Here is a 20429-nt window from a genome sequence, read left to right as displayed (position 1 = left end):
ACCAGACAGAAATGTTGTTTTCCAGAAACATCACTGGCCATGGCTACAGGAGCAAGCCGGAAGGCTGCCCAAGACAGTATGTTCTCACCACAAGTAAGGAGGCAACGCAGACTTGAAACACTGAACAAAGTCATCTCTAGTCTGAAGCAATCTTTAGGCAGGACACTGGAGCTATTTTATCGGATTTAAGAATAAACACAATCTGGAACCAAGTAAATCGGTTCATTTTCAGTTGTTGCACACATTGCTTCAGAATTCTCAGTATCTGTGTGAATACAAATTACAGATGAAGACTAACAAGTGAAAGAGAAAAAGCATGCCTTGGTCCTCCATATTTGACTTCTGCCATTCAGCAACTAAGTCAGAAAAATAAACTAATAAAAAAGGAGCATCTTCTGTCCCTTATTCACTCCCCCTGAGGAAGCTGCCACATATGGGTGGCAATAGGGATCCCATGCCCTCGGACTTCTAAATGGGTTCAGTCTTGAAAAGTTCTTGCAGAAGATGAGAGGAGAGGAGAGGAGAGGAGAGGAGAGGAGAGGAGAGGAGAGGAGAGGAGAGGAGAGGAGAGGAGAGGAGAGGAGAGAAGAGAAGAGAAGAGAAGAGGGAAGGGAGTTCAGCGAGGTGTCCCTGTGACAACTGTGGCTCCCTTGAAGACAGCGTTCTCCACACACAGATCTCTCCTTCTGGGTTCTGGCAACCACTCTCTGCCCTCACCCCTTCAGACCCAGAGGAGTTGGGAGAGTGGCTGGTAAGAGCTCAGAGCTATCACACTAATCTTGGGGTTCCCCTGTACCTGCGAGTCAAGAGTACGTCCATTCAATGCTCTTCAACTCGTCCTAATAGCAGTGTGCCATGAAAAGCTCTTAGTAAAAAAATTTTAAAGACGTACTTAAATATGATCAAGACAATCAAAGATGAAACTTTGATGAAAAGTTCTTTTAAATTGCTACAGACTTTCTTTGCAACAACCGACAAACATCTTCCTTATCAAATATCATCGGAGTGTATCAGATGACAAACAGGATGAAGAGATGTTACTCTGAATTTTTTTCAAAAAGCAATCTGCTTCTAATCACACACCAAGAACAGAAACTACGCTTAAACAGACCCACAACTTTTTTACTTTTCTAAGGTACAATTTTGAAAACGAGAACTGTGAAACCTTGTAGTACTGCCATCTAAGAATTGGTTTCTAACTAGCAATCAACATGTAGATTTACATGTGGCCAGAGTAACAGGGTTTAGAAGAGCAGAGACCTGAGGTCTCTTTGGTCCCAAACCCATTCTTCTCCTGCCTCCCCAGTTTGGATTTCTCGGCCGAGCCAGCCTGTCTCCATCACAGAGAAACAAGCTGAAAAACACGCAAGTGGTAGGAAGTCCCATTTCACCTCCTAGAATTTACCAGAAGAAATGAGGCAGATATGGGAATGCTTAACAACACGTGGCTTAGGCAAATCATTCTCTGCACTGTTTTATGCAGTTGTAAATAAAAACAGTCAAGTCTTAAATCTTAAAAAAGCACATGGAAGTACCTGTAAGAATTAAAAGTGTATAGCACCCAGCAGTTAAAAATGATGTCAGAGACTATATACTGACGTGGAAAAATCTTTTATCAGAGCAAGCAACAAAACAAACAACAAAAAATTCCTCACAAACTGATACCTATAGTGGGATCCTACTGAAAAAAATGCACGAGTTCTAGTGATCAGAGATGGTTTTTTTTTAAAGAAAACAAGAAAACGTATCAAAAAAGCAACAGTGCCTATTTCCAAATAAAGAGAGTTCAGTGGTTTTTGTTTTTTCCTTCTGTTTGCTTCTATTTTCTATGATGTATATGTACGTCTTTTGTAACCAGGAAAAACAGTCGAATAAAGGAAGCCACGGAGGAAAAAAAGAGAGCGGTGCAAACATGAAGCACTATGCAAGTACGAAGCAGGAATGATTCACCCGAGGCCCAGGGAGGGAAGAGATCTTTGGCTGGAGGGGCTTTCCAAGAGATTTCTCTAATCATAAAATCTGAGGTTCCTAGGCCCCATCCATCTAGGGAACCGTTGGTTCCCTCCGCATGTGGACCCTGGACACACTTTTCAAAACCACACCCATCTTTCACCTTACCTCTTACTCTCCTCCTTGACTCTCCTTACTGTGTGATCACCCGAAGTAGTGTCAGGAAGCACATGATGTTTATTAGTGGCATCTTCCCAACCCAAACCCTCTCTCCTATCACCTAGTCCATCATTCTGCCCTCTTCCCATCTCTCCAATTAGGCTGCGGGGGTTGCATCCCCTGGGGCCTGGGCCAGTCTCTTTTGTCTTGCAAGTGGTACAAAATAGGCCCGCAGAGAGGAGCCCGACCCTCAGGCTCCTTCATTAGCCAGAGGGTTTCGAAGGTTCAAAAGCGGTCCCATCCACACTGCATTGGCCCTTTCTTTGGATCTGCAATCCACTCCCAAGACAGGGATGGGAGAAGGGGTGGGGAGAGGTATCACCTGGCACAGCAAAAGGTGGGGATGCAGAAGAAACCAGGACAGGGGGGAAAGATGCCTGACAGGTGAGTCTCAAGGTGAGTCCATATGAAAGGGTGTTAATTGAAAAGATTGAGAAAGAAGGGGGCAGAGGAGAGAATGAATGCTCCTTTCCATAAGCACAAACCCCACAGTTAGTCACTAAAGAAATATTATAGAGACCCTTGGGTGAGGGTGAATAGCCTTTTCCTAAAAGTGAGCTAGGCCACTCTGAAACTGGAGCCCTTTCAAAACCGTCAACAGACTGGAAAGATGCCACTTCCCATTACACTGACAGTACCTTGGCATGATGTAGGTCAACGCCATACATGGAGAGCCTCTTTGCATTTTCTAAGAACTGAGAATCAGCTTGTGCTGGAGATAAGCCCCTGAGGATCAAAAGAAACAATATTATTTTATTGGCAGCTGCAAAGCGAACGTGGCCCAGATAGGAAAGGAGTGTATGAGCTCGGAGGGTTTAGGGTAGAGCAGTTAACCCCCCACAATTTACAGATAAGCAGGGAACAGGTAAGAAGGCTCAACTCTCAACCTCTAGAAGTTTCCTCATAGGATCCTCTACTCTAAATCTCTACCCTTCCTTTCTATCTCAGAGAATTGTTTTCGATGGTTTTCCCAGTGGGGAAACGGGTACAACATAAATTCCATGAGAATAAAAAAGTGGTTTCATCTTTCCAAAAATGGCAAATTCTTACTTCCCACTCCTTAATTTTATTTCGGCAGGATTGATCACAACACAGATCAGAAATACCTGTATTTGACTTTACACCTATGGTAGATAATGCAGCTCACACCCGGTCCATAACTAAAATTATTTCCATTCCTGTCTCTATTCACAAGTCAACAAATTTTAGGCTCTAAGAGAGCAGGACCGTGTCCCGTTCATCTTCATAATCCCCAAAGAATTTCAGCACCTGATATTTCAAATTCAAATTATACAATAAATACCTATGGAGAAGAACCGGAATAAAGTGAAAGTGAATATAAGAAATACCGCTTTTTTTTTTTTTTTTTTTTTTTTTTTTTACAAAAAAGTTAATGAACGTGGCCTGTTTAAAAACCTCTAATCTTTCAAAGTTCCCTTCCAAACATTTTTGTCAAACTCTTATAAAATCTCAATTTTGCAATATGGGGCAAATTGTAATTTTGTAGCGAGAGTTTGTCAACTTGGGCTAAAAGCACATTTATTTTCATGAAGATATAAAAGTTCTCAAAGTGTAATATGGTACTTAATACGGTACTGAGTAAATCAGTAAAGTTTAGCTACTAAAAGCAAAGCTCATCTTGTGGACAGAGAAACCACCTATATATTTCATGTCCATCACTACCTACACTTCTGATTCAAACCCAGAAGCCTAGCCCTCTAGCTTTATCGGATAAAAAACAAAAGGCAGGCGGTGCCTGGGTGGCTCAGTTGGTTGAGAGTCCAATTCTTGAGTTTGGCTCAGGTCATGACGCCAGGGTTGCGGAATTGAGCCCCGCATTGAGCTCTACACTGAGCATGGAGCCTGCTTAAGATTTTCTCTCTCTCCCCTCCTCTGCCCCTCTTCCCTGCTCTAAAATAAAATTTTTAAAAAAAGGGGAGGAGGTGGGCAGAAGAAATACGTATTAAGTGCCCAAACAAGTATGGGAATATGTCTGTTTTATGTGCCCAGGTTTGGAGGGAGGAAGAGGGAGATGTCACAGGGAGAAGTAACTTTTATCCAATAAATGAAAACATTCAGGATCATGAGCACTGTTGTTCACGTTATAGTTGTGAACACAACGAAAGGCGATCTCAAGGCTACAGGTTGTCTCGTTTAATACTAGGTGAGGCTCCAAAAGGAAACACTAGATAATCCCGTAAACAGTGCTCGGATGTCTGGCAAGTGTCAGAAGAGAAGCTGCTTCAATCCCCCGTGGCTATTCTCTCCCCAGCAAGCAAGTCACCAGACCTGTGGGTTTTATGCAGCTCTGCCACCTTCTCTTCCAGCTCCTTCGTCTGTGTGGGGGCAAACTGGAAGTCACTGAGGTCACTGCTGCCATGTTCTTCTGGATCATAGTCCCCAAGTTCAGCCTGCAGCGTGTAGGATCCCAGGAGGGCATGAGTCACAAATGAGCAGGGCAGGCGGCCGGAGGCAATGTCCTGCCGGAGCTGAAGGCACAAGAAGTATCTGAGGGGCAAGGGGGAGAGGAGGGCCGGGAAGAAATCCGTTAGGATGCAGCACCAATGATCTTTGAGTTCCAGTATTCCTCTGAAAACAGACGAGAAGGCAATGCCTTATGTCCACAGCAAAAATCGTCTTCTCTAATAAGAAGTCCACCTTGCTTCTTGGGCTCCTAACCCATGGGAATTCTGAACTGCTATTCTGGTCACAGTGTATTTATCATCATCATCATCATCATCATTAAGAGCTTTGTGACTGAAGATAAAAATTGTAATCACTTAGACTGTCTCCATGGATTTAAAACTGGCATCGAAATTTACATGCCCCTCAAAAGTTGCAAAGACTAATGAAAACTTAAAAACAGCTGCAGTTCTTAAGCATTTGCAAGAAGAGCTAAGGTCACCCACCCTTTATTCTTTCTAGCCTTTTTATACCAATTTCTTCTATTCCTCAGATGCCTTGAACAACTGTAAGTCTTTAAAGCCCTTACACTTGCCCATTTACTCCATCTACAGAGACAGTTCAATTTATAACAGAAAAAGCATGAGCTTCTGGGCCAGGCACAGCTGACTCTGTGCAACCTTGAGCTAGTGAATTTGCTCGTCTAAGGCTAATTCCCTACTTGTCAAATGAGAATTCTTCCGCCCTTTGAAGGAGAGGATACGAATTAGATAACATAATCAAAACATACCGCATGTTACCTAGGAGTCAGTAACTAATAGACATCATCATCATCATCATCATCATCATAATTATGTTATTAACTTATTAGAATAGTTCTTATTCAATGTTTCAAGTGGTTTTACTACAGTTACTTATAAAAGTTTCCGTTTCCACTAGATGACATGCGGAACCATGTTATTTACATCTATGAGGATCTGGGGGCGGGGGGCACTACCAGCTCCTTTGCTGACATTTGAAAACCTGATTTCTACTCGTGACTTTAACTACTTGCTAATAAGATTACCATCAATCCCTGCAAACTAAACAGCCCCTCACTCTTGAAGACCTTTTCGACACTGCCATTCCCATTAGCAGCTGGCCACTTTGTCTCTTTGCCAAGCGTGGGGCACAGTTAGCCAAGAACTTGCCACGTAGCAAGTGCTCCAAAATCTTCTGGCAGAAGGGAAGTCATCTCTCTGGCACTATGGTCTGAGGATTTTTATGCACCGCAGGAGCTCTCTAAGGAGGATTATGTTCCTTTGGTCCCTGGAACACCACAAGCAGAACTGCATTACTTTAGAAAAGTCCATTTTAAACTAGGATTCCAGGGTATCCTCTGATTCTCTAAGTCTGACTGAGAACCGTGCCAGTTCTCCACATTTCGTGACACTTTGAAGACCTAAACACCCAGATTTTCCACCTACTACTAAGATCTTGTTGTTCCATTTGAGACTATGGTCTCGACTTTTCACATTGGTCCTGTCCTGTTTTCAAAGAGAAGTCGAAAGCCCAAAACCTTCCAACAAAAACTCCAACAGGTTCCTGAATTTCCCAGCTCCCTCTTCTTCACATAGCAGGAGCCAGCATTCTCAAACACTATCCTGAACACTGCAATACTTCTGCAAAAACCACTATTGCACTCCTCAAAAGCTACCTCATCTTAAGTTTTCACTCAAGTCATAGTGAAGATTTCACTCATGATACTTAGGCCACCAGTCCAAGCAGGTGGCTGGTGTCAGGCTGCCTGCCGAGGCTTTTAGTGTTTAGGTCACCAAATTATCTCCTTTCTCTCACCACACACGGCGAGACTATTCAAGCCCCATTTAAAGGAAAAACCAAAGCACTTACCGATGCCATAAGTCGCAATTACCAGAGGATTATCATCTCCCAAACAAATTACTCCAAGAAGTGTGTGTAGAGAGAGGGTGCTAGGGCACAAGCCCCAACTGCAATGTTCGAAGGCGTTCCTGTGGTGAGGCTGTGTATCCAGAGCAACCAACCTATCCGGTTTTATGCTCCAAAGCAGCTCGAGGTGCAGTTACAAAAGCTTATCTTTACTATTTACTAGCTGAAGTTAATTCAACCACAGCTTACTTAGTATCAGAAGACCGCCATTTAGCAACAAGTAGCAAAGGCGGGGGGTGGGGGGGGGGGGTGTTGGTTAGGGGCAGTGGGGAAGGCTTGTTATTTATTCCATCTTGGAAAGAAATCTCCACGTGGGTATCATGCACTCTTAAGCACCAACACAACCTGATGTCTGCCAAAACTGGCCTAGCAGAAAGCATCAAGGGCACAGGAACCACAGGAATGAATCAAAAGCAGTCTTTCAGCAAGACCTCTGGTGTTCAAAAAGTATATTCTGAACACAGTTCTCCTTGGCCATGTAACGTATGCACTTATTCTTACCAAAGCTAATAAGTCCTATCACTGGTAACCCAGCTGAATAGGGCTAATACACCAAGGCACTTGTGGACTCAAATGCTCCTTGGTTACTATTCAAACACTCAGGCACTCTCAGAATCAGTAAATGCTCCCTTGCTCCTCAACTGAATCTTTTATTTGCAACTTAAGTATATGTTTGTATGGCCCAGACAATCTCAAAGGAGATGGAAATGAAACAGCTATTGGCTAAGAAAGCCTACCTTATTAGTTTTTTTTTTTTTTCTACTTTGAAATACGAGGCCCCCGGAAATATAGTTCAATTGGCTTTTTAAATAATTTCATTTTTCTACCCTATATCACCTTTGTGATAGGAGACTAGTACACAGGGACACAAGGGTTATACAACAAAAAACCATTTTAGTATTAATCTGAAATATTAAATATCAATGATTTTTGTAAGTGTAATGTAAGAAACAAAGTTGCCAGCAATATAATTTTTTTAATATTCTATTACTCAACTATAAATGGAGAATTTAAAGAAAAAAAAATTTTTGAAACTAGAAACATTTCCAACCATTTTGGAGTATGCTCATTTCCAAGGAACTTTCTAGAATTCAACTTATGAAAAAATATTTTGGCTTTAATCCTGAAATTACCATTATTCTCCCAGGGCACAGAGATAAATGAAAGCTCTAAGTAAAAATTTGTTTTAAAATGTAAGTATAAAGTACCTGGTGATATCTTCAGTCAACTGAGAAGGATCAGGAGGATAAAACTTCACATTAAAGGTGAACAGCCAAGGAGGATCTGTAATTATTAAATGTGGGTATTTACCCAACCAGCAGAATGACCACTTATTTTGATAAAAATTAAAGGTTAATGTTCAAACAGTACATACTACTTCCACTATAATGTCAGTTTGGAGAGTTTCATTGTTTGATTTTAAGAAAACTATTTACAAAAACAAAACAAAATATAAAAATTATACAAATAACCCACTATGAAAGAAAAACAGATTCCCTTTTTTTAAATAAACACTTACTAAAATACTTTCAATGTTTTGTATGGTGATATATTATGCAAAAATTTCAATATAACCTATATGTAATCATTCTGAAATAAGATTTGTTTTAACCACAGACTCTCCAGATGCCAAATATCTCCTACTGTTTAAAGAGAAAAAAAAAAAAAAAAAAAAGTATTTTAGGATTTACACATTGTTGACAGAAGGGAGATAATGATCAATTGATCACTATAGCTATTCAAGAAAATGATTAATGGTCTCTTAATCCCATAACGAAATCTCAAAGAAGGGAGTAGTAAAACATCACAATACTTTATTTTTATTTATTTTTTTTTTAAGTTTATTTATTTATTTTCAGAGAGAGAGAGTAAGGGAGGGACAGAGAGAGAGGGAAAGAGAGAATCCCAAGCAGAGCCTGATGTGGGGCTTGAACCCACAAACCATGAGATCATGAGCCAAAACCAAGAGTTGGACACTCAACCGACTGAGCCACTTAGGTGCCCACACAATACTTTTTAATAGTGTTTATTTATTTATTTTGAGGGGGGAGGGGCAGAGAGAAAGAGAGAAGCAGAGAGGGAGAGAGAATCCCAAGCAGGCCCTCACTATCAGCACAGAGCCTGATGCGGAGCTCGAATTCACCCGTAAGATCATGACCTAAGCTGAAATCAAGAGTCGGATAGACGCTCATCCGACTGAGCCACACAGGCACCCCAAACATCACAATACTTTAAGACAATAAAATTATTCCCAGGGTTTACAGAGTAGGTGTAAGTATACTCCTATAGAACATATGCTTGGGCTGCACTGTGCCACAGAAGTGAATATAACAACCATCAGAAATGACTTATTAAAAGTTAAAACATTGCTATCTCTGCACTAATGTTTAACTAATGTTTGATATGTCCTACTTTGGATAGCTTTAAAGAAAAGAAAGAAAAAAACACACAACTCTGGGCAGAAGGCAAGTATTATTTTCCCTAAATGGATCCAAATAAATCCACTGGCCAGAATTCAGGGTTATGCTCAAAGTTCCTAGTATTTCTAAATAGAAACAAAGTATGTTCATGGTATTTCATTCCATCCACATTTGAAGGCCTCATGGTTGCTTTATTTCAGGGACTTGAAGAAAATTTTACTGAATCCCATTCTCTTTTCCAACATGTCCTTTTGTTCTCTTCTCACCATAAGTACACTAACTTCTCTCTCAGAAGTCAACCCGTATGTGTGGAATGGCTGCTAAGAACACACGTGCACCTGTATTGGATTTAGGTTCAGTGCCTCACCATTCCACTTCCAAAGCCAATCCTGAATTTCAGTTCTGTGTCACACATTTAAAATATCATAGGGGCGCCTGGGTGGCTCAGTGGGTTGAGCATCCGACTTCAGCTCAGGTCATGATCTCGCAGTTCGTGGGTTCAAGCACCGCATCAGGCTCGCTGCTGTCAGTGTGGAACCCACTTAAGATCCTCCGTCCCCCATCTCTCTGCCTCTCCCCTTCTTGTACACACACTTGCTCTATCTCTCCCAAAAAAAAAAAAAAAAACATTTTAAAACACGTTTGAATAAATAAAAACAAAACAAAACAAAAACAAAGTAAAATAACATAAATGGGATATAGGACTTTCCTGAAGAGTGAGACTTCCCTGTCCTATATATAGTGCCATGTTGGGCGGGAATATGGACTTCTTCAGGGGGCTGCTAACCCATAATTAAGCTAAGTCACCATAGGGTTATCACTTCCTAATGGATCCTTATTTTTTGTTTTCTGGGTATTAATTAACAAGAGCACGTGCTTGCCTGGATAGGACTACAGGGATGAGTTTCTAATAGAACATTTATATTTTAGCCCTAGTAATGCTATACTTTTAGGGGCACCTGGGTGACTCAGTCAGTTGAGAATCCAACTCTTGATTTCAGCTCAGGTCATGATCCCACACTTGTGGGATCAAGCCCCGAGTAGGGCTCCATGCTAAGCATCGCATCTGCTTAAGATTCTCTCTCTCTTCCTCTCTCCCTCCCCTGCTCAGGCTCACTTACTCTCTCAAAAATAAATAAGTTAAAAAAAAAAATGCTAAACTTGGGGTGCCTGGATGGCTCAGGTGGTTAAGTGTCTGACTCCTGATCTCAGCTCAGGTCCCGATGTCAGGGTCGTGAGTTCAAGCCCCATGTTGGGCTCTGCATGGGTGTGAAGCCTACTTAAATAAAACCAGAAAATTTAAAAAATATATATATATATATTTTTATTTATTTTTATTTATTTTATATATATATTTATATATATATTATATATATATTTTATATTTATATATTTATATTATATTTATATATTTATATATATATATGGATCATGTATATAGCAATCACATGCAGGTCTCATATATATAGTCTGATCTGTGTACATCTGAAGAAAATTTCAAGGCAAATTTTAAACAGGAACCAACAGGCTGTTGGTTTTCAAAAGCAACTGAAAAAAAGATTAATGTTTACCTTTGCTAATTGCCCATTAACTGAAAAGTAACAATAAAAGCCTGGCATGGCTGGGTGAAGATAAAACATGCAGTTCTTTCATCCACTTTAACACAAGCAGAAAGGAAGAGGTCAAGGCAAAAGCTAAGACTTCATGTTTCCAGCCTACTTGCACCATCAGGACAGGACAGGATTCCATTTAGAAACTAGCTCCAAATCATCTGAGAAAGCCAGATCCTACTTGTTACTGTTATCCCTCTTGCCAAACCACAAGGGCAAAAGTCCTGAATAACTCTAAAAAAAACTTCACAAACCATCAAAACACAAGACCATGATTCATAATCAGCAGGAGTCTTGCCTTCCAAAAATCAGCAACCTCCATGGCTCTGAAACGAGTGGCATACGAACATAATCAAACAAAAGCCAAAACAAAACCATAGGAAGCAACTCAATGGAACATCAATCAGGTTTCAGCGGTTATCCTATTCTATGGTTTGGGTCACTTGGAAGCTCTGGTTTCAGATAAAGTGAAAGAACCAGGCATCCGTACCTTTCCGAATTCATGCACTCTACAGTTGTGTAGGACAACCATACAAAAGACAAGGGAAAAGTGCCAAGGCTCTCTGATACACCGTGGAAGCAACTGTAAACATAACATTTCTGTGTCTAATCACTCCTTTTTTTTTTCTTCCCTTTTCCATTATGAAGCAAGTATAAATAGATGCAACACCCAGATAATAAATGCAAGGGGAAAGAGGAGGGCTGCTGGAAAGCCAGGGACAATAGTCAAGAGACAGAGTGACCAACCATTCCAGGTTACTTGGGACTGTTTGAGTTTTAGCATTGTAAGTCTGACATCCTAAGAGACCCCTGTCCAGGGCAAATCAGGAAGGTCATTCTCTTCAAAAATACTTTTTTTTTTCCCCCTGAAGGAAAAGATGAGTTTTCAAGGAGAAGAAATGGGCAAAATAAGGTAGACGCTCAAAATTTCAAACAGGAGCAGAGAAGGGAAGAAAGGATAGGAAAACTACTTAAAAGATTAATGATTTCAGGGAAAAAGAAAACTAATGTGGAGTGCCTAAAATGAGAGAAGATAGATGGTAAGGAACAGAAGGGAAACACACAGATTTGTTCTGGTGTGTTGATGCCAGGAAGAATAAGTAGGGGGAGGAAAGCAAACAGCCTACCCTGGGTAGGCCGGCGCTCAGGGAAACGCTGTCTCCCACGACAGCTCTGGGAGCCCCCCGTCCAGAAGGGCTGCTGAGAATCCTGTTCTCCTGTCTGAAAATTCCAGCTGTTCGTGGCTCTCTACCTTTTCTGCCTTGGTCATCCACCCGCCCGGAAGTCAATTAAGGATCCAAATCCTCCAGAGACTTTTCTGTGGTGATGATACCTCCTGGCACAGACATCTGAAAGCCAGGCACAGGCAAGACCAGGGCCTGTGGAGGGAGCTGGAGCTGGTGAGGGGGAGACCCCGAAAGTCACTTTGGGAGTCTGCCATGACAGCAAACAGGCAACGGAAGAAAGAGCCAAGCCGCACTGACTAGAAACCCAGACTCAAAGAGCACACGGCACGGCCCTGAGTGGCAGAACGACGTTGGAGAGAAGGCAGGGACCGCAGAGGATGGAAGAGATGACTCTCTGTGGCTTTTCCGCCCCGAGTCTGCACTCCAGTACATCTATGAACAGTGAGCGTGTCTACGCCTCTGGGGCCAGAGACAAGCCTGTTAATTAAACTAATTACACACTTCCAAAACAAAGCAAACGAAGCAATGGTAACTGGTCGCCTGGAGTAAAATTTACATAACAGTGAAAGTTACAGACAAGCAGTGTCTACACTGGTAGACGGCCACCGTGAGGGAATATTTAGGACCAGAAGGTTAGGACCTCTAGACCAGAAGAGTCCCGAAGCCACGCACAAAATAAAGTCACAAGGCAAGAAAAATATTGTTTCCTCAACTTTGTATATGATATACATGCAAAATACAGCTGATCATTCCATCATTATTTTAGTAGTCCAGTCTACATTCCTCTGAATTTGATTAAAGACAGAAATAGATATAAAGATGAACTCAGAAGTATGATTATTTAAATACTCACTTCGTAGCTGTCTCTTTATTTCTTTTGCAGGATCTAGCCAGTTCTACAGGGGGAGGGAAAAAAAAAAAAAAAAAAAGGTTAATTAAGCCATAAAACATACTCCAGTCCAAAACGGAACAGTTTACAGTTCACATACTTGAGTGTAAACATAAATTCCTATTCAAAGCAGCTTTCACCCATTAGCATTCCACGGGGCTAAATACTGATTTGTTTTTGAATGTGTGTGTTATAAATAAAACATTAAAACACTTTTGAGGTGGGTCTCTTGGGCCTCATTTTCTTGGATCTGAAATCAAATATCTATCCAAATGATTAGATACAATATATCTACACAGTCTTTGTTCCATAGAACTCCAGCAAATAGCCCCTGTGGACAATGAAATGAGAGCCTCTGTCAAGAACGTAATTGGCTCTTAAAAGTGTATACATCAAACACAGTTATCTCAACTCCTAAAGCCAACTTCTCCTCAAACTTTCTTTTCCCCCATACCGTACAATGCTACCGAGAACACCATCAGATTGGAACTGATCGTTTCCTTCCTGCTCTTCATATAACATCCTTTTTAAACTTCATGCCAAGTTGCAAGTCAAATCATAAGGAACTCCCTTTCACTTCCCCCCTTTCTACCCTTTGAGAAAGTTAACAAAAAGATTCTAGGAAACTACTATAATATCTTAAAGCAAAAATCACCAAATTTGAACTACTAAGTTCAAACCACCTGAGGACATTAAACATTTGTCTTTTCCAGTTATCAGCAAAGATCCATCAAAAAAAAACTTTTATGTAATTTTTGTCTCTATTTTTTTAAACTTCTCCCACCTTATCCTTAAGTCATACCTCTCAATTAAAGTTTACCCTACTTGGGGGTGCCTGGGTGGCTCAGTAGGTTAAGTGTCTGACTTCGGCTCAGGTCATGATCTCGTGGTCTGTGGGTTCGAACCCTGTGTCGGGCTCTGTGCCGACAGCTGAGCCCGGAGCCTGCTTCAGATTCTGTGTCCCCTCTCTCTCTGCCCCTCCCTTGCTCATGTTCTGTCTCTCTCTCTCTCTCTCTCTCAAAAATAAACAAACACTAAAAAAAAAAAAAAAAAAAAGTCTACCCTACTTCATCTTCACTAACGCAGGAGAACAAATTTTTTGAGATACATTTTTTTTTTTCTGATTGAAACAGTTGAGCCTTGAACAATGTGAAGGTTAGGGGTGCTGACCCCCATACAGTCAAAAATCCACATATAAATTTTAACTCCCCCAAAACTTAACTACTATAAGATTACTATTGACCAGAAGCCTTACCAATAACATAAAGTCATTTAATGCATATTTCGTATACTATATACAGTATTCTTAAAAAGAATAGAAATTCTTAAATTTAATTCTTAAAAAGAAAAGAAAATGTTAAAATCATGAGAAAATACACAACTGTACTGTATTTATTGAAAGAAAACTGCGTGTAAGTGGATCCACACAGTTCAAACCCACGTTATTTAAGGGTCAATTATAATTGGCTTTAGAAGAAATAAGTTTCATTCATTCCAAAAGTATCCAAAGTAATGTACTGTAATATCTGTGCTGAAACAGAATTTTCTTCAGATATATAAAGCAAACAATGAAGATGTTTGTTGTTAGGTAGAAAATAAGAGCCTTCTGTCTTAACAATATATTGAACTGGTCAACAGAACATTAACTTAACACTATTTAAAAGTAGTAACAGGATGCTTTGAAAACAAAGCTGCATGGACCCCTGTGGCTTTTACTACACGACTCACGGCTTGCACTCAGCAGCAAGGATCTAAGGTAGGCATGTCCTACACTAACACTGGCTATATTCAAACGTCTCAATAAAGAGCTACCAGAGCTTGGTTGGGTTTCCTATTACTGGTGTCCCAGCTGCATGGCCCATTGATGTGAAGGGCCAGCAGGCGCTCCAATGGTACCTCCAGTGCTATGTCGGGGAGCAGCTCTAATTCTCCCCTTAGAAAAAAGCCTGGCATTCAGCTTCCTTGCCCGGCAGCTGCTGTCCCCACAACAGCTGGCTCACAAATGGCCGGCTATGATGAGTGCACAAGAATGAGAAAAACACATCTTTCAGTCTCTAGCCCAGACAGGGGGAAGCCAGGGAAGAGGCGAAGGAGGGTCACATGTGTTAGGGCATTTCATCTATAAACAGAGAAAGAAGAGAGTAGAAGGGAAACTACTTAACTGGTCTTAAACGACCAGACAGACCCTTCCAGAGCTCCGGTTTCATTACGTGACAGTTGTTACAGATGCCTGCTGGAGAAGGCGGAGGAGAATGGCAGGAGCGACATCATCTTCTGTGACCCCAAGGAATAACGCCATGTCCCAGTCATTCCGCATACTCCATTCTTGCCTGCAGTATCAATTTCTTGTACAAGTTACCCGACAGGTTTCTGCACAGCATGGAGAGAGTCAAAGAGCCCTACAGACCCAGGAGAATGAGGGACCAGTTTCTGTGCATCAGCCAGCCAAATTCAGACTGACTGCCATTCTCAGGCCACTTTCCACAGTACTGCCAGCCAGAATATTAGAAGACTGAAGTGGCTTCTCCCCTTTATTACAGACCCCTATCCAAATACAAAGCGGACTAAGTTTACCTGATGTGATCAAAGACCAGCAGCAGAAGTGACTCCTGCCATCCGCCTACTGGTTTTCCCTCTGCTAACCACGCTCATTGCCACACTGTGAGTTCCACTCGCAAGGAGGAGGAGGTCCTCCCCTCCATAGCACAACTTTGCAAGGTCAGTGAGGGACCACATTACTTGTATCCTCCATAGTGCTTAGCAGGTGCAGGCAACCAGCAAGTACTAAATCAGTATCTGTTGACAGATATCTGCCCACTGCCATGCACTGGTCATCTTAAAAGACCACAAGTTACAGTATTCTTAGCAGATTTGCTTTTATTTGAATGGTTATGATCCTGAATGGGATATAATTTTATTGCCTAGAGTAATAAATTCATAAGTAAAAAAAAAATGACAATATGACTTTTAAAAGAAATACAAGTCTATTATCTGTGTTATCAATTACAAAAAAATAAATATATAACTCAAACAGATAACAAATAAAAATACACTTCTCAGTTTTGACACTTGAGGAGTGCCAGATGGATCAAGAAACAAACACAAAAGGAGGGAAAAAGACACCAGCGAATGACGTAAATGCATGCGAGAACGTGCATATGCACGCACGCACTCATGTGCGCGCGCACGCGCGAGCGCGCACACACACACACACGATAGATTATGGTGCATAATTTCCAATTGTTTTTAAAGATTTGGCTGCCACATATATAGGCTTTGGAACTGGAGCTACATGGAGTCAAATTCTGGCTTTCACCAAGTCTGTGACCTTGGGCTCATTCTTCGCTTTCTTAAGCCTCTGATTCCCCAATTCTAAGATGAGGATCAAAACAGGTCCCTCATAGGGTAGTTCTTTTCAACTCTTCGTTCAACCGCCTCCTGAAGAGGAAGTACTTATGCAAAGTACTTTACCCAATGCCTTCAACACATGGACTTTTTTATAATCATAAACTGGCCTATCACCTCTGGGTATATATCGCTTCTTCACATAATTTTATATTTCCAAAGGTGGGGTGTTTTATATATTAAAGAAGTTACTATTTATATGAATGTTACTACCCAGAAAAAGTTAACAAATCAGACACACTGTATTCACGGGCCAGATGAAATAAAAATCAGACCCCTCTTTCCTTAAAGAAAATTGTCTAATATTTGCCCTTTCTACAAAGCTACCCTACTACAGTGGAGAATCTTCCTGGAAACAAAGGCAACACATACCCCTTCTCATGAAAATAATTACCAGTATGACTAACACATACATTGAAGCGTCTGGACTAAAGTATTATCTAGCTAAGCTTTACTAAGTTTTGCCTGATAAGAATCCATCTGGCAAATTTGTTAACACAGATTTACCCACTACCCTCCTGAAACATTCTCCAGGAAAGAGGCCTGAGAATCTCTATTTTAAGTGACAGCTCCAGGCAATTCATAATCAGGCAAGATCAGGATTTTTCTCAGTGTTTAGAAAACTTTAAGGTACACATAACAAATGCAAAACTAAAAAGACCTAAAATCCACACTGCATTTCAATAAAATGTATCTTGGCTTATTAAAAATAAAAGTAAAGTACTTTGCCAGCTACACTTATGGGCAGGGACATTCATTCATTCAATTTGGTATCCCTTCTCCTCACCTTCCCCTTTTTACCTCCACTCTGTACCAAAAGTATGAACCCAATATAGATATTTATTTTCTGAATATCATGTAAACCAAGGAATAAATACAAATTACAAGGAATCCTATCACAGGCTTCCAACAGAAGTAAACTAAAATTAAAATGGGGTCCTAGAATATTATCAACTCATCTCAGAACACAAAACTGGAAGACTATGACTCAGTTGGGGGAAAAAAGTAACATCTTTACTTTCACTAGCCTCTAACTGAAATCTAGCATTACCATCAATTATGAATGTGGGAGAAAAAGTCCTGGTTAATATCAGCACTACCTTTACCTCTGTCACTTGTAGCAATCAAAAATACTTCCATATTCCACTATAGTTAGATATCGGTGACCATCCCAAATTTAATATTTTCAGAATATTGTTTATTTCTTGACTTCCTCTATAGGCCTCTGCATTTTATTATATAGTTAAATCACTATTCTGAGAAGCAGCCCACAGAATTCATTAGACAGCCAAAGGAATTAATGGCACAAAAAAGGTTAAGGACAAAAACCTGCATTAGAAGATTATAGAAATTTAACTAAGTAGCAAAGCAAATATCTGCACACATTTTTCTTTTAATGCTGATTTATTTACTTTGAGAGAGAGCACGAGCAGGGGAAGGGCAGAGAAAGAGGGAGAAAAAGAATCCCAAGCAGGCTCCATGCTGCCAGTGCAGAGCCCGATGTACAGCTCAAACTCTCAAACCACGAGATCATCACCTGAGCCAAAACCAAGAGTCAGACGCTTTATCAACTGAGCCACCTAGCCGCCCCCAAGTGAAAAGTCTTTTCTAGACATTTTCAATACCTGTTACCAGAAAAAGGGTTAAATAAAGATGAGTTTCAATTCTCCTCTAACAACAAAAACATCTAGGAAAATATAAAACCCTGATTAAGAATTATTATATTTAGATTCATAGGATGCTGGTGTTAAGAAAATCCTCAGAGACTATATGGTCCAAAAGTCCTTGTATGATGGGAATGGCTTAACTCCTGCCTAAGTGACTATGGTTGTTGGCACACTTCTCAAATGTGAGCCACTGGCTTTTGCTACATTCCAAACTTCTACCGTCCTGTCACCTCAAAAGGATATTTGATCTCCGAGATCAGCGCTTCTCAAGCCTCAAAAGGTTTTCCTGAATCACCTGAAGATCTAGTCAAACTGCAGACTACAATTCGGTAAGTTCTATAGTATGGACCCGGAATTTTCCTTTTTAACAATCTTCCAGGTAGTGCCAGTGCTGGGGACACCCTTGGAGTAGTATAGCCCTAGATTTCTTTCAATGTCTCTTCCTAAAAGTCAGATGCACAGAGACATTTTTCAAGTCCGTCAACTGGCTTAACAGGTAGATGCCCAGCCTTCACTGGCTAAATATTCTATTTTTATTTCTATTTTATAAATATTCTACGGCCTCCTGTAGAAAGCCCTAGCAGATGGCAGCTTCCATGTGCCTACATGTAAGTATTTCTTTCTCTACCCCATCACACTAAACAGCTGTATCAAATAATGCCAAGACCTACAGTCGTCATTCCACCAAGGTGCTAACCACTTTCACCCGACAAAGAGGAACAGCCAGGCCCATCAACCAGCAACAGCCCACAAGCAGTCCAAGGGTGTGGTTGTCTGGGCCGCAGGCCACTGAGCACCACAGACCTAGATAATGACCCAGGATACTGTCACAAAATCTGTCTCCGAGTCCCTTTCCCCCCCAAAAGCCATCCAACTCGCCTAATACCCTTTCAGGCTGGATGCAAAGATCACAGAAGTTTTTTTCCAAATGCTTAGCTGTGCCCTCCTCACTTTCGGTGGTTGTCAACTTGGCCAGGTGAGAGAAGTTAAATTCATCCGACCCTGCATTACCAAATGTTAAAAGCATAAGCTTACCTAAGATCTGCATTTTTCTCTTAGGAATTTATAGTGCTGAAGCAGGTCCCCTTTATTATACCTCGGCCTAAATGAGGTCTAATAGAACACTGCCCTAATGCTGGCATTAGCAGGAAAGTTCCAGGCTTTCTACATTAGAGCAAAATGTTCACTACGCACCTGGGAGAACGTGATTCAACTCTTGTCTGTGGTACGAGAATGTACAACTGGATTGAATATAGAATTTTATTAAAGAATAGTTTATATATGACAAACAGCATATTTGAGTTTTTAGTTCTGTTTTCCGGAGGGAAATGGACAGGCTATCAGACAGACACTTTAATCAATTTTCATAAAGTTAGCTGTGGATATCAACTACACTTCTAACAAGCTCCTCTTTCAATATGGCTTGAAGCAAAATAACAATCCCTGGGCTAGATGCCAAACTCTATTAACATCAAAAATTCAAGACAATGTTTTTCCCTTTAAAGAGAGTCCAAAACCCTTAATGATGGTTCCAGTTAGACATGAATACAAGAACTATATGGACTTGAAATTCCATACATAAACGAGTAACATGTTGCTTGATTCCACAAATTTTTAATGGCATTTTCCATAGTAAAGTTTACATAAAACTTCAAGAGACATTAAAAAGTTCTAACAGTAATAATGATAGATTTTCATACTTAGAGTAAATTGAAAAGCTTCCAACTCAAGATCTCAACCATGAGAAAGTACTACACTAAAATCAAAGGAGAGTTTAGATTTTTTTCTCCATGGAAAATTTTTATACAAATAACCATAGCTTTACCTCACCTTCAGTTTATAATATGTTGAAATAAGTGATTGAAACTTCTATAAATAGAGATAATATTCAGCATGAAAAAGCCAGCAGCTTAAATTCCTGTATGCTATAGTATCCTATTGTTGAAACTACGTGGGTTTCAAACACAATAGGACTGATTAAGCCAAGCTGATACAATGGTAATAACATCCTTCGGGGAAAAAATTAGGACACCATTCAAGTCTATATTAGAAAAATAAGAGTCCTTTTGCCTAGATGTCTTGAGGACTGGGTTTTGTCTACGTGAGAATGAATAAAAAATATAAAAGTCATGAAAGCAAATCAGATTATACATGAATAATTAAGTATACTGCCAATTACATGTAAGCATTAAATTTCCCGAGGTTAGAAATTTCAGAAAGCACAGCCAGTTGTTTATTCTTCTTATGTTCTTTGGTTAAAGCCTAGATAGAAGTGTGTGCCTAATCATTATATGGGCATTTTCATCCCCACTTCATAAGAGAAACTGCAAAAGAAAATAAGGAATTAAGAGATACAGAACCCCTCCAAACTTAACCTTATACTAATATTCTCTGCCTCAATGACCTGAGACTCTCCTCAACTCCAGCCATACCTTCTCATCCTGAACACTAGGTCTTCTCATCACACAGTGTCCTCCACCCTCACTAGATTTCATCATCCCATTCTCAGATACAACCCTTTCCTCTCCTGCTAAGTTTTCTACCCATTAATTCTCACAGTACCTAATCTTCAGCTTCCTTGGACTTTCATCCTTTGGCCCCCAGCCATCTTCTCCCAACCTACTAGCCCATTTCAGCTTCGGTTATGTTCCTTCCTGGGTCTCTGGTGAATAAGCAGCTGGATTACCATCTCAGCAGCATCTCCAGTTTTCTAGATCTTCTGTCCATCTTAC

General features: G+C 40.6%; 1 protein-coding gene across 32 annotated transcripts in view; it reads right to left on the bottom strand.

Annotated features, from left to right (window-relative positions):
• Positions 1–20429, bottom strand: part of EPB41L2 (erythrocyte membrane protein band 4.1 like 2) — a 218554-nt gene that overhangs the window by 58447 nt on the left and 139678 nt on the right. For all 32 annotated transcript variants that reach the window (XR_002072821.2, XR_002072820.2, XM_019420591.2 and 29 more), the window contains 4 exons: positions 12590–12632; positions 7728–7803; positions 4459–4677; positions 2808–2895 (listed from right to left, as the gene is read on the bottom strand). Coding sequence is in view for 30 of the 32 variants with exons in the window: in XM_019420591.2 (XP_019276136.1) it covers positions 2808–2895; positions 4459–4677; positions 7728–7803; positions 12590–12632 (426 nt within the window). In the remaining 2 variants the exon portion in view is untranslated. The remainder of the gene's footprint in view (positions 1–2807; positions 2896–4458; positions 4678–7727; positions 7804–12589; positions 12633–20429) is intronic.

The sequence above is a fragment of the Panthera pardus genome, unplaced genomic scaffold (genome assembly GCF_024362965.1).
Source record: "Panthera pardus isolate Hobbes unplaced genomic scaffold, ASM2436296v1 HiC_scaffold_17, whole genome shotgun sequence".
In the NCBI taxonomy this organism is placed as follows: Eukaryota; Metazoa; Chordata; class Mammalia; order Carnivora; family Felidae; genus Panthera; species Panthera pardus.
This window is presented reverse-complemented; position numbering and strand designations above follow the sequence as displayed.